At 38.7% G+C, this 14,952-nt stretch overlaps 1 protein-coding gene across 1 annotated transcript in view; it reads right to left on the bottom strand.

The window, feature by feature from the left end:
* Efhc2 (EF-hand domain containing 2) overlaps positions 1-14,952 on the bottom strand; it is a 140,033-nt gene that overhangs the window by 68,568 nt on the left and 56,513 nt on the right. The window contains exons 6-8 of the mRNA XM_035449769.1: positions 12,940-13,053; positions 12,061-12,199; positions 6,634-6,799 (exon numbers count right to left, since the gene is read on the bottom strand). Coding sequence (XP_035305660.1) covers positions 6,634-6,799; positions 12,061-12,199; positions 12,940-13,053 — 419 coding nt within the window. The remainder of the gene's footprint in view (positions 1-6,633; positions 6,800-12,060; positions 12,200-12,939; positions 13,054-14,952) is intronic.

The following is a 14,952-nucleotide window of genomic DNA, read 5'->3' on the forward strand; positions in this document are numbered from 1 at the left end:
GAAGCCGGTCAACAATCCCAGTAGTTATGTCAGGTAGAGGCATAAACACTTAGCACAATGGCCTGAGCCAACCCAGATGACCCACTCTACTGGACTCCTGGGACACCTGTCTCAAGTCCAGGACTTTTCTGCCTTGCAGCTCACTTATCCCCTTCTCTATCACTCCATCTCTCTAGGATCATTTTCAACTCCTTTCAAGGAAAACATTAACATAAACATCATGATCATTTCTGCATTTTAACACACTTATAATTTATTATATATAGCCATTATATGTCTGTTTTCATGGGAAATGCTGTCTTATTAACCATTATATGCTATAACACTTTTTACATTATAATGTATTACACTAAATGTTTGCAGAAAGTTACACTCATAAAAATGAGATGATACACTACATGAATGAATGGGTGGCTAAATATGGAATCAAATAAAATTTAATTTTTTTCTCAGGTAAGCAATGGTAACACACCCTGTAGGCCCAGAACTGAGAAGGCTGAGTTCATGAGTCTGAAGGCAGCCTGGGCTACACAGTGAGACCCTATCTCAAAAATAAAAGAAACAGTCCCCAAAGTTGGTTGCATGAGCAGTGAACTAAGTAACTTATGGTCTCTCAGTAAAAGCACAGCTGTAGTTATTAGTCAGTGAAAGCCAGACCCAAGGTCTCTGATCATCAAAACCATTACCCTTGCAAGTATCCACTAAAATCAACCATGCCTGTATTCACTTCCCTATCACTTGCAGATTCTCCTATCCTGAAATCCATTCTTTGTGTTTACAGTGATATAAATCACAACAAAGCATTTCTAATTTGAAGAGGCATAAAGTGCTCTTTTCCACCCTTTTTTGAATTATATTGGAAGGTGGGCTAGGAAAGCAGAGTGGCAAGATTGCCAACTTGAGGCCTTGTGTGAGACACAGCAAAACAGTTTGTAAAGCTCATCCCAGGATAACCTGGGCAAAACCACCAGTGGGGTCACAATTTTGATTTTCCTAAGTGTCTAGTTCCAAGACTTCAGATGGATCTTATAGACTATTTGGGCCAGCTATACTCTATCAATTACCTTCTCTGGTACCTAACTGAACTCACAGGTAAGAAATGTTCAACAGTCCCCCCTTTAAAAAGACGCACAGTGTCACAGATGCCTAAAACATCAACAAACAATTGAATGAGGTCTAATCCAAATCCAAATACATACTATTTTAAATAAACACTTAACTTCTTAAAAATTAAGTTTATAAGTGCATATATTTACTGGAAATATTTGAATATGCCATTCATTCCCCCCCTTAATTCTAGTATTCTGGATATCTCATCAATTGGTAATATAAACCTACTCAGTAAAATTGAGCCATTCATGAAGTTTGCTGTACATAAAAGTCACCCGGAAAACTTGTTATATATGCAGAATCCATAATCTCACCACCAGAGATATGGGCACACAAGTGAGCTTACATTTGCAGAAAGCTGCATGATTAATATGCTATTATGAGAGTTTGACAAGATGGTCCCTAGAGAAAATTGTAAGTTCTAAAAATGTTCAAATACTTCCTTCATATAAACCAATTATCAAATGCCTGAACACTTCTGATCACAGTCTCACCTTCCCAGATGATCAACTACTCATATCTCTTGCATTAACTATGATGTCACATTGGGCAATTTAGTACTATACAGTCCTGTATTCTCATCTGGTTGTCTTAAAATGTGTTTATTTCCATTGTCCCCAAACAAATTATAAATTCCTAGATCTAGGATGCATGTCTTAATGTTTTTGACATACAGCCCAATGTATGTCACTGCATTGAATTCTCCACACTGTCCTTTCTTGCTGTCTTCCCTTTGCTGGAGGTGGAAACCAAGGCCTGAAGTATGCCAGTAAGGCATGTCCTTCCTCATTTCATTTAAATCCATTTCTATTGGTAAAGGTCTTGGTTACCTAAATTGTTCTTATAAAAATTAACAATCATCTACACAATGCCAAATATAATCCTTAGTCCTCTTTCAGCATCTTATTTTACTAATCAGCAACTTCTTTCTGATACTCTTGATTCACTTGACTGAAGCATTGTGCATTTTCTTAGCTTTATTGGTTTTTCAAGACAGGGTTTCTCTGTGTAGCTTTGGAGCCTATCCTGGCACTCGCTCTGGAGACCAGGCTGGCCTGGAACTCACAGAGATTCGCCTGCCTCTGCCTCCAGAGTGCTGGGATTAAAGGTGTGCACCACCAATGCCCGGCTTCTCCAAACTCTTAATTTGGGATGCCCCAAGGTTTATTCATGTACTTCTTGACATCTATTCATCCTTGATAATCTAACAGTCCGAAAGCTTTAGCACAATTTGGCATCATGAACTGAAATGCTAACTACATGCTGATGACTTCCAAAGTTACATCTCCAGCTTAGACCTGTCTCCTGAATATCCTCAATACATGCCATACCCATCTTCACTTGATATCTTATTGCCATCTCAACTTGTTCTCAAACTGAACTTGTGTTCTTGCCCCCAGACCTATTTTACCTAAGGCACCATTCCAATTACTCAGGTCTAAATCTTGAGACATCAGTAGCTCTTGACTTCTTTCACACCTTACTTCCAGAATCTGCCATTTCATTTCATCCCTCCAACAGTACTCATCCAGATGTGATAACTTTTCTCTTGGACCACTGAAGCAATCTCATAGGTTGTCATAAATCTACTACCATCATTATATAGTCCACTCTTAATGCTGCACAGACAGAGTCTTCCAATAGGCCAGTCCAATCAAGTCAGTTCTCTGGTCAAATCTCCAAATGCTTCTTCCTTATCTTTCTAAATATAAGGAGTCCTTATGACTTCATGCAAAACCTTATGTGACCCCACATTTTGTTACTTATTTTACCTCATATTCGTAATGTACATTTTGCCCTTTCCTCATCTTCTCTATCCACGTTGGTCTCCTGGACAGTTTCTACACACTCCAAGCATGTGCACAGTTCAGAGCATTTACACTGACTTTTCCTTCTGCTTGGACCATGTTGCTTTTTTCCCCTCAAAAAGATCTATAAAAGCCAGGCAGTGGTGGTGCATGCCTTTAATCCCAGCACTTGGGAGAGAGAGGCAGGTGGATCTCTGTCAGTTCCAGACCAGCCTGGTCTACAAGAGCTAGTTCCAGGACAGCCTCCAAAGCCACAGAAAAACCAAAAAAAGAAAAAGATCTATAAGAGCGCCCCTGGAAAATGCAACTAGGGATATTCATCATTCATATACTCCTAGATCCTTTGCATGGAAAACAAATTTTTTCTTTTCTAATGGAGTACTACACACATTCTCTATACTATCTGATGTACTTGAGTGCCATTACTTTCTTGCATAACTCCCTCAACTAGAATGAAGTTTGATGAGGGAAGGTGGGCTTGTATGGCTGCTTTGCTCACTGATCTATCACAAACACCTAAGTAAATGCTTGTCACACAGCAGGTCCTTGGGACATATTTATTGACCCCCATCCCACCTCAAGCTCACCTATAATTAAGAACAGTCAAAAGATCAATAAACAAACAAGGATAAAAGCTCTAAGGCAGCAGTTCTCAACCTTCCTAATGCTGTGACCCTTCAATACAGTTCTTCATGTTGTGGTAGCTCCAAACCATAAAATTATTTTCATTGCTACTTCATAACCTCAATTTTGCTACTATTATGAATGATAATGCAAATATCTGTGTTTTCTGATGGTCTTAGATAACCCTGTGAAAGGGTCATTCAGTCCCAAAAAGGGTGACCCAGAGGTGGAAAACCATTGCCCTAGAGATACATACATAGTCTTCATATTGGAAAGCATGTGAAGATCACTTTTTGTTTTTTAGGTAATGGTAGAAAAAATTAAGGGGGTTGGTGAAAACAATAAATAAGCAAGATATGAAACCAGTGAGAGATTAATATTAATATTAAAAACCATGATATTTTGGAATCTATATGGACTGGATAGCAGAACTATGAGATGGTAACTTTCCTGTTAAGACACCATCTGTTCCTTTTACTTTGATCCATCATTAAAAACTGCATTAGTGGGGCTGGAGAGATGGCTGAGCAATTAAGAGCACATTTTGTTTTTGAAGAAGACCCAGGTTCAGTTCCCAGCATCCACACAGCAGCTCACAACCACCCATAATTTCAGTTCCAGAAGATCTGATAGCCCCCTCTAACCTCCAGAAGCACCAAGCATGAATGTGGTAGACATACATGCATTCAGACAAAACACTTACAAAATATACAATACATTTTTAAAGAACAGGATTAGCAAACATTTTTTTCTATCACTGTACTTATTCATCTGCACCTTTTCTTACTGGATGAAACATTTGTCAGCATTGTTCTAACTCTCAGGTAAAAAATAAAACCAGTCTCTTCAAGGAACTCTTAGTCTGGGGAAGCCCAGAAATTACATATATGAGTAATCCCCAAATCATGTGATAAGTACAGATTCTATGGCAAGGGAGGTAAACTCTAGTAGTGAAATTTCCCTGGATTCACTTCCTAGTTCAACTAAAACTTAGCTGTGAGTTTGGACAAGTTGCAAAGCGTGTTTTCCTCATTTGAAAAATAGGTGTGAGAACTGAATCTGTTTTCTTCTAAGGCTGCTTTGAGGGTTAAATGAAATCAGATTTTATAAAGGAGTTAAGGCAAAGCAAATTACCAACTACTTGTTACCACTAGTACTATTATTATTAGAAGTATGACCAGCAGAGTATTGTGGGTACAAGAACAAAGTACTTCAGTCCTGTGCTGCCAGTTTGTGCCAGTTACCATGGAAACAAGGTCACTGTGTAGGAGGAGCTTGGAGGAAGTATATTCCTGACACAAAACAAGCAGTGAACAAAAAGAAATGAAATTAGAGACATTTGTCCCTATATCCTCATCCTCCAAGCCACAAGAGTATGAGTCACATGTACAATCCTATCTGTAGTTAAGAGTCCTGAGGGCAATATTACAGGGTAGACAGAGAAACTAAGTCAACTATCCACAAAGAACTATTTTCCCTGGGTTTAGAAGAAACACCCTGGATAATATTTCATATTATTTAGTTATAAGAAAACATCCCTGTTCTTTCACAATGGGAACATTCTTCTTGCCCATATCCTCCAGGTGGCTGCCCTTAGAAACAGTAGTTACTGAAAAAGAGACCATCAAAGGCTACCTTGGAACCTAGCCATAATACCGTTACCAATAAGACAACGTGCACAGGCTGATATCCCTCTTATGTGTAAAAATCAGTTGATTCTCAAACACTGATGCCGCAGGATCCCTCAGGGTGCCTGCGAAAAGAAATTGCTGGGCCCCACCCCAACATTTCTTTCTCACCACATCTACCAGTAAGCACAAGAATTAACATTCTACCAAGTATGGGAACCACACATTGAGAAGGAAGCAGAGAATTTGAAGTTTAAATAAAACTCTATAGTTCTTAAAAATAAACATTGATTTCTTGAAAGACAGATGACATCATGTCACAGCACAGGCATACCTTCCCACATTCCATACAATTCACAGGCAGACAGCTAAACCATTTTTATAGACAGAACATTTTGTTCTCTTCCCTCCAAATTTTTGACAACAGCATGGGACCTCATTCAATTTGACCAAATTCAGGGTGCTTTTTTTTCTTCAAGTCTTAACACATATCCTCTGTATTTTTCTCCCAGCATCTCCCAACCCATTATCTCCCTCACACAGAGCCACAGTTTTTACTTTTCATCCCATTCAAGTATCTGAAACATTTCCCTGCAATTTTTTCCCTGACTTTTTCCTCCAAGGCCTGCTCATCCTGAAGAACCAAAAGGTAGTCATAACCAGTGCTCATTCTACAGGAACAATTCAGGAGCAGATCAAGTCTCCTGTATATTAGGGATACTTTGGAAAATCTATCTTTTGAAATTATTCAGCAACATAAGCAGTCTATTCCTACTGAACTCAAACCAAACCTCTCAAGTCAAAGCAACATGAATTTTCTAAAATTACATGTTGAAAACACTAACAAACCATTGCAATCTCTGTAGCAGGGGATAGTGAACCATAGTCTGTGAGACAGATCCTGCTGGCCACCTGTGTTTGTATGCCTTTGGGCTAAATTTAGTTTATACACTTTTACATGGCTGAAAAGAAAAATATCAGGCTAATATATTGTGATATGTGAAAGCTTTATGAAATTTAAATGTCAGTGTTCATAAAATGTTTTATAGGAACCCAGTTACACATGTGTTTACATTCTGTCCATGTAGCTTTCATACTATAATGGCATATCTGAGTGTCTGTGATGGAGGCCGTATGGCCCACAAACCCAAAGCCATGTACTCTCTGACCCTTGGATTCTGCTGACTCCTCCTCTGCATTATTTCTTCAAGAGAGAGAAAGACAGACAGATATGAAAAGACCTCAGGCCGGGGGTGACAGGACTTTAGAGTTCTCCAAATAACACATTAAATTAAGCACTCAAGGAAGAGGCTATCAATACCTATGCATTCATCAACCTCATTGGAAAGCTACAATAACATGTCCCTGGGCTGAAAACCAAATGAGCTGTGTGACAGAATTATGTCATAAATTCCAAACATCTTTGGGAAAGATAGGACTATAATCAAGGTCCCCTCAGGCACCTGTCTAGTTCCATGAATTTTTTGAAGTTCCTCCGATGAGGTGTGGGCTTGAGGCCCACGCAGGAACGGAAAGAATCTTCTTCAGATCCAAAGCCAGTGTAAGGTGGGTATTTCCTTTCTATTTTTGGAAGAGGAGGAGGCTTGCATGGAATGGCGGTAAAATTATCTATAACAAAACACAGGCAAACAAAACATCAATATTTTTTGCCCTGATTATGGCTGTTTTGAAAGGTCTGCTATTATTTCAAGATGAACATGGAGATTTTGTCAACTATGTTAAACTCTTTCAAACAAAACACGGTAAAATCCTATGAGAGTAGGTTTCAACTGTGTTTATAAAAACCACAGAGCTCACTTAATAGTCATTGGTTCAAAAGAAAAAAAGCGTAGTTCTTTGTCAAATATCCTCACATCCCCATTTCTGAATATTATTTTGCTCTTCCCTTGATTTTCCAATGATATGAAAATTCAAAGTTGAAACTCTATGCCATCAATTTAATATTTTAACCTGAAATTTGGCCCTCTCCTATCTTCAGTCAACACTCACTAATAAAAATTATTTTTCAAATAGGACTGACTCTTGACTGCTTCCCTTTTAACTTTACCCATTGGCTAGCTCTTCCTCCTTGGATCCACTTTTAAGCCCTCTTCCTTGCCTCCAATTCAACTCTAAGACACTGTAATTCACTGTCTACTAAATAACAAACAAAAAAATAAAATCCCCTTCCTGTCACCAGCCACCTTTCCAGGTCACTCATGGCATTGCTCAAGATAAGACTGCAGCTATAGTTGTAATGAAACAAAACTCCAAACAGTTAAGGATACCCAATTGTGTACACTTTCAAAGGGGTGTGATATGCTCAATACTATTAACGTTATTTTTACTTATTATGTATAAGAAATGAGAGATTGGGACAATCTTACAATATGTCTGGAAGCTCTTAGGTAATCATTTATGGCACTGTGTCATCTCTAAGAAGTAAGTGTACTTTATAGAACTAATAACATGCTGACCCAGTCTATCCAAGTTACCATGTTTGACCCACTAATGGCAAAGGAGATCCTAGAATATTGCCCAGAAGTAAATTAAAACACAGACTACTTTCTTTGTCTTTCTTTCTTCCCCAAGCTTGATAGGTGTTTCAGTTGTAAACAAAAAGAGTTCTACAAATGTAAACATTTCGTTTCCCATGGTCAAACTTCTAATAGAAGAAAGAATCCAAATTTTGGTACACACTACCATTAGAAAACAATATATACCAATTTGTCATCTAAAGCAGCCTAATTCTAAAAATGCAAGTGAATTTTTTAATTGATCAAAAGGCTAAGGTTGTGAAGCCATTTCTAATTCTGATTTTGTGTGAGATTTCCTTAGGCACAATCCCCAGAAGAGTATTGTTCCATTTTAACAGAAACTGCTCACAGAAGACATGTTGACAAAGGAATTACCATCAAATATTTCTCACAGGCTCAGTGAAAAGAGACAACCAGTGTGTCCTTCTAGAGCCTCATGAACTTTTCCTAATGCTCTTTTTGTGATTAAACAGATACCTTGGTAATAAGAGGAAAGCACAAATCTTCAAAATTGAGGTACAGTAGACTCTATCCTTGCTCACCATAACATCAAAAACACCACTGTTTGCTACCTTTGTTCCAGGGCAAGCACCGTAGAAATGGCAGGAAAGCTTTATGTAATTGAAAAATTGGCTCCTGAACTGTTTCTTCCAACAGGGGGCATATACATACAGCTCTACCTACTAGTCAGAGTGCACTGATCAATAGATTATACTACACACTAATCTGAGTGCACTAATCCAAACTTTTGATTCTTCATCACAAAGTCATTAAGAATATAGTCAATAGCCTTCATTGCAAGTCTTAAAACATGGTGTTGTTTTCTCAACTACCTAATTTTTGCAACAGATTTAAGTAACAAAGGAACTAATTTAGAGCTTTCCTCTGCACCCACAGTGCCATCTAGTGTATAAAAAATGAGAACTGTTCCACTTCACCACCCTTGACTTTTATAACATCATATAGATCTTTTTGGAAACTCTGGATCAAGATTCAACTTTAAATCACATCTCCCTGGTAGCTCACATAGGTTCACAAAGCCACAGAATCCTACATGAATGAGAAGTCGGTTGTCATTGGGGTTTCATCACGCCAACTACCCTGCCTATTTCAGGTATTCAGAAATGTTGAGTAAATGAAAAGGACACACTTGTGTACAAATCATCTTCCCAAATATATTCTATAATTGATATTTGGGTAGACACTGAAACACTCATGTCTTCCAATTACATTGATTTCTCTAATTACAAGTGACTTGTACATATAAATTGAATGGCTATCCATGACTGACTAGATTCAAACAAACTTCAAAAAGATTGTGTGTAGAAATGGAGTCTAATGGTTCTACTTGCCATCTCAGATGGAAGCATCTATGGAGAAAGACACCAAATACCTCATAGTTCATCTCGTATGATCTAATAACCCACGGATAGATCCAAACTGTAGGAAATCTAAAACTTACATAATTTTGAAAAACACTTCAAGACAAAGAATGCCAGATTATTAAGACAAACTTAGGTCAGGGTTTTGGATTAGGGCCCCTATAAAGGAAGAACCTTGAAAACTAAGCAACCTTCCTTAGCTTCAAAGGAAATCCATCTCTGCTTGTAGTCAATACCTAGGCTAAACAATTAGTGAATTATACAGTTAGAATTCAATGTTCTATTCTTCAACCATCCTTACTAACTCTACAGGGGGTGTGAAAATCCATCAAGGCCACATAAGACCATAAACCAGTTCTGTCTCTGCTGCTACAGTTCCCTCAAGTGATCACTGACTTGTTCTTTGCCATATCCTCCTTCTTCTAGTCCTGAGAGTTCAGAGATGGCCAGAATTGATTACAGAAAATGAAAGGTGCTTGAAAACTGTTTTCAACCTTAATCTTAATATAAGTATTCTTGTCAATCACCAAAACCAATGATTACAAAATATTCCTTTAAGCTGAGCATAGTGGTATATAAAGACCTGCCTGACAGCAATCCCTGGACACCCTGGAAAGAAAATGGGCCACACCTCCTCGACTGCACTGGACCCAACTTGCTCCATTTCAACTGACACTCCGGCCAGAGGTTCGGGTACTGACTTCAATCAAGTTGAGGATTTCAAGCGAGATCTTCAATCAAGTGAATCCCATCTAACATGGACTGGATACAATTCATTCAAGACTTTCACTATACTAACATTTTCTTCCTACAGGACCCCACATGCCTATCATCGTCCCATTTCAGCAGGAAGTAACTTGGAGGATGCTATGCCCCCTTTCTCCACTGTTGTCACTTAGGATAGTGTATATAACTAGTTAGGGATAGCTTCCTATTGTTTTTGGTTGGGATTGGAAGGAGGTGTTCAGGCTTGGACACCTCTTTCAGATGACTTTAGGGTTTAGTTAAAATAGATAGTTAGGATGTGACATAAGCAGACTGTTGTATCATCGTATATTTTACCTTTATGATTGTTAATTTTGGATACTTTATACTGTTAAGTTTTAATCCTCTTTTAGACTAAAAGGGAAATTGTAGGGAAAGCTGTAGCCACGCCTTCTTAGGGGCTGGCTACAGGTGTGCCTAACCAGGCTTGTGAGGGCGTGGTCAGAGTGACGTAATGGGACTGCGTTTTCGGTTTCGGTTTCTCTTTGCTGCTTGCTATACAGACCTCTACCATGCCAGCTGGCTAGGTTGCTCTGTAAGTAAGGCTTTTCCCTATTAAATACCCTTATATTTCTACCTGACTCCGTATTGGTAATTTCCCACAATAAGGGCTCTCAATGAATATTTCAGAAGCCTCATTCATGTTTATTACTCATATCCCATATACTCCAAGTAAAATGGGAGATCAAAAGACTTCCTTATGTAATTACCTTCTTAATTCTCAAAACATGTAGTAACCATGCCTTAAGTCAAACATTCTGTTATTTGGTTTTGAAGAGTAAAACATCAAGTAGCCATACCTTTGGCCAAACATCCTGTTATTTAACCTTGAGGAGCAAGAATAGATTTGAATTTTCTGACCTTCAGTCAAGATGAAATGGGAGTCAATACTGTGGGCTCCAACAATGGAAATAGTCTACAGTCATTTGTAATATTAAGTGTGGTATTAAAACTCAAAATATTTTTTGTAATAGTATTTGCTAAACAGGATATCTTCACATGTTATGAGAAGTATTAAAAGGTCAGTATGAAAAAGGTTATTTGCATAATTTTCTTCTCATAATAAGCTGTTTTATTAACTTTAAAGGCACAAAGTACATATTTTACATAATATAATAATACAGAGCCGGGCATTGGTGGTGCATACCTTTAATCCCAGCACTCAGGAGGCAGAGGCAGTCGGATCTCTGTGAGTTCAAGGCCAGCCTGGTCTCCAGAGCGAGTGCCAGGATAGGCTCCAAAGCTACACAGAGAAACCCTGTCACGAACCCCCCCCAAAAAAATACAGTCTAGAGGGAACAAAAGATATGACTAAAAGAAATTAAACACTAGGACAAATTCAACTGGAATGGACTACAGGGCATTTGGAGCTAATATATTTATTTACCCAGAACAGCTAGGTTTGGGGCATACCAGAGAATTCACACTACCTCATAAAATTCCCTGTAGAAGCTACTAAAGATATGGATGAGTGACCAAGTACCTTCACTACAGCATTCATTTTCCCTAATGTAAATACTATATTCTCAAAATCAAGCTGAAAAAATATCAACCAATTTTTTAACTCTGTTTGGGAAGTCATATGCTATTTTGGAATTGTTAAGGTAATCTGTAGATGTATGTATTGGTTTTCAGTGAGACAGCCATCATGAAATTTTCAATCTTCATTGAAGGTATACAGATTCAATTGAAGGTAAACAGATATCTATATTCATTAAGGGCAAATTTGTTTCCCCGATCATTTAAGGCCCACTAGAAGCTTCCTAGATGAGTGTCTATAATCCTCAAAGTAAATATATTCAAACGTGTCCTCTAAAGAGAACCAATTTTAGAAATTAAAGTGAAAGACCAGCCACCAAGTTGACTCTTGTCAGACCCAGACATGTTCAAGAATCTAGCATGCAGATGTGGTAGAACAAATTTCCTTAATGAACCTGAAAGGGAAACCGGAAGTCCCTTTCATTCTTAATCCCTTTGTGTGCTTTATGCATCTTCCCTCAGAATATAGATTCCCAGAAGATCCATAATACCACACAGTGCAAACACCACACAAGGTTCGTAGTCCTTGAACAATTTAGCTTAAGGGGCCTCATTTTCTTCACCTCTAACATGGAGACAATGAGTAAGTACAAAAGTAAATCTTAAGTAGGGCATAAAGCAGCCAAAATGTTAAAACTATTTTCTAGCCAGCATGAGTATCACTTACCAATTCCATACTTTGTCTTATAATAGGACTTGGTAAATTCATCACAGTCACAGAGGAGGACTTTTCTTCCCCACACATTGATGGTGGCACCTATAGTCAGGTCCCGGTCTGTGTAAAACTCTTGCTCTACTTTTCCTAGCTGATAAAACAGAGGGAGATAGCATTGGCCCCATGTATCTGCCCAAGAACTATATGCCTTTTCCCAAGAAAAGAACTTCAAAAAAATACCGTAATTATGTTATTTACAACTAAATTTAAAATCAAATAAACTCTAAGAATTAACTTTTTATCTTTTTGAGGTATATGTGTATGGTATGTGTTACATATGTATGCAAGTGTTCATGTGTATGATTCATGTTGAGTATAGACGTACACATGCAACAGATTGTGTATGGAAGTCAGAGGAAACCTTGGGTGTTGATGCTCACCCTCCCATCTCCTTTGAGACAGGATCTCTTTGTTGTCAGGAACTGTGTATGCCAGACCACCTAGCCTTTCATTGGCTGAGGATTCCCCAGCTTCCCATACCACTCCAAAGAGTACTGGGATTACAGATGAACATTACCTGCCTGAATTTACATATGTTGGGGGGTGTTATTCTTAGGTCTTTATTTTTTCACAGCAAGCACTTTCCCCACTCAGACATTTTATCAGCCTATCTAAGCATTAACACTCTAGTGCTTGCACAAGCAACGCTATGCATATATTTCTATATGCAGTTAAATATGCTTATTATTGACAAAAGGTAATAGAATGCATATATTTATGTATTCCTTGATTTCATTCACTAACTCACAAGGCAAGAATATACAATTCACCCCAACATCCAGGTTTCTCAAAGTCACATCGGAATCAATAATAAAACCCCAGGATCCTTACCTGGTATTTATCCAACAAGTAGCCATCTACTCGCCATTCTGACAAGCCTCCATACACATTAAGGACTGCTCGGTCTGTTATCTGCCCTGGTTGAAAGATTCCAGGTGGGCCATACTGTAAGATAAAACCCAAACATGATACATGTCTCCAGACACAGATATGGCATAGTCCCAGGATACATGGCAGAAACTGGCATTTCGTGCTCTATTCTAACGTCTATAAGAAACCACACCCTCTATCCACCTCTTGTTCTGCTGCCACATGTCCTTCACAGCCCTGAGAAACATACATTTTTTTCCTCCAGCACTTCCATCCTATATATAGGTTTTCATCCTTTTGCTTTTGCTTTTGAGACAAGGTCTCATGTAGAAGAAAGAGGATGACTTCAAACTCATGTAGTTTAGGATGATCTTCCTCCTCTACCTCCCACCTGCTAGAATTATAGGCATATGTCAGCCAGCCTTCCATCTCACAAGTAGCCATCTGCTTACTTCCCCATTGAACTACCAGACACACGGAGAACCACTTAATCCATTGTCTGGTTCCCTTTCCAGACTTCACCAAAACATACACCATGGGCTCAGGCCACTTTGTATATTTCTCCAACTGTTGTGTAGGCAGTCATCCTTTTTATTCCCTAAGTACAAAGATCTCCATGGAAGAATGACTGGCTCCTTGCCACCGTCTTTGTTCTGTCTAGCAAGCTGTTCTGTCCTGAGCTCAGGAAATGGGGTACAGCTGACAGTCTAGATTGTTCTCAGAACTTGAGCTTCTTAACTCTCTCACCTCAACCACATTACATACTCCTCGCTTTGAGTGTCCAGGGTACACCCATCCCTTCCGGATCTCTCCCCAGTGAGAATCTATATTCCACCAAGTAGGACATAAGCCATTTCTTTTTCATTATAGCCCAAGAGGTGGCACACAGAATACAATAAATATTTGTTGAATAAGTAAATAAAATGAAACTACTGATCGTAAGACATACTGCAAATGTCAGGTGCTTCATTAGTTCATATTTAACCTATTTTTCAAAGACATTCTAAAAACAGATTTCCCTGGCTCCTCCTCAAGACCTGCTGTGCATATTCTAGAGCTCCCTCGGGGACAAATTTTACCTTCCCCAGCCTTGAAGCAACACAGCAGGACTTCTGGCAGTAAGCACAGAGAATCTGGGAGAGCCTCCTGTGAGAACTGAATGGCCAGCGGTTGTTTGCATAAAAAATGAGCCATCCTAATAACCTTTTCAGAAACAGTAAGAAAGAAGTTTAAATAGTTTATCCAAATTAGATATAAAATGTGACAAAGACCTGTGAAAAGTACCTTCGTTTCTCTGTGACCTGATAGGTCTTAATAAGCAGGTCCTCAGACAATGGCTCTTAACGTATCATCTCATTTAAGCCTTCTAGTTATGGAAGCTCTGTTTACTGCATTTTAAAGATGTGGAAATATGTGTTCAAAGAGGGGAAGTGGTTTGCCCATACTCACACCGCTATCAAAAGACAAATCCCGCAATTCTAGTTCAGGTCTGTCTCTGTGTCATTCCTGCTGTGCCAGTTCCCTTCCCTCTCAAGTGTTTGTAGAAACAAGCCTGACAAATCTTTGTCACAGTCAAGAAACTGCTAATGGCATTACTGTGGTGGTTACTGGCTAGTTGGTAACTAGTCACTATACTTCGAATTGTGATTCACTCCTTTGCATATGTGTGTATGTTTGTGTATATATGTGTATGTGCACGTGTGTATTCACACCTCAGTAAATACCACAATACCACAGGGTCTCCTTTGTAGGATGCAAGGAGTCAAATGGCAGTGTCCCACTTAAAGCCAAGCAATAAACTTCAAGAGAGTCCTAGATTTCATAATACTGATTGTTGTGAATTCAACAAAAATAGTTTATTTCCCTTCATATACTCCTTTCCTTGCCATAAGTGTGCTGCCTAGGTTTTTTTCCCCTAGGGGAGTTGTTTTTTGTTTGTTTGTTTGTTTGTTTTTGTCAACTTGGCACAAGCAA

The sequence above is a fragment of the Cricetulus griseus genome, chromosome X, assembly GCF_003668045.3.
Source record: "Cricetulus griseus strain 17A/GY chromosome X, alternate assembly CriGri-PICRH-1.0, whole genome shotgun sequence".
Taxonomy (NCBI): domain Eukaryota; kingdom Metazoa; phylum Chordata; class Mammalia; order Rodentia; family Cricetidae; genus Cricetulus; species Cricetulus griseus.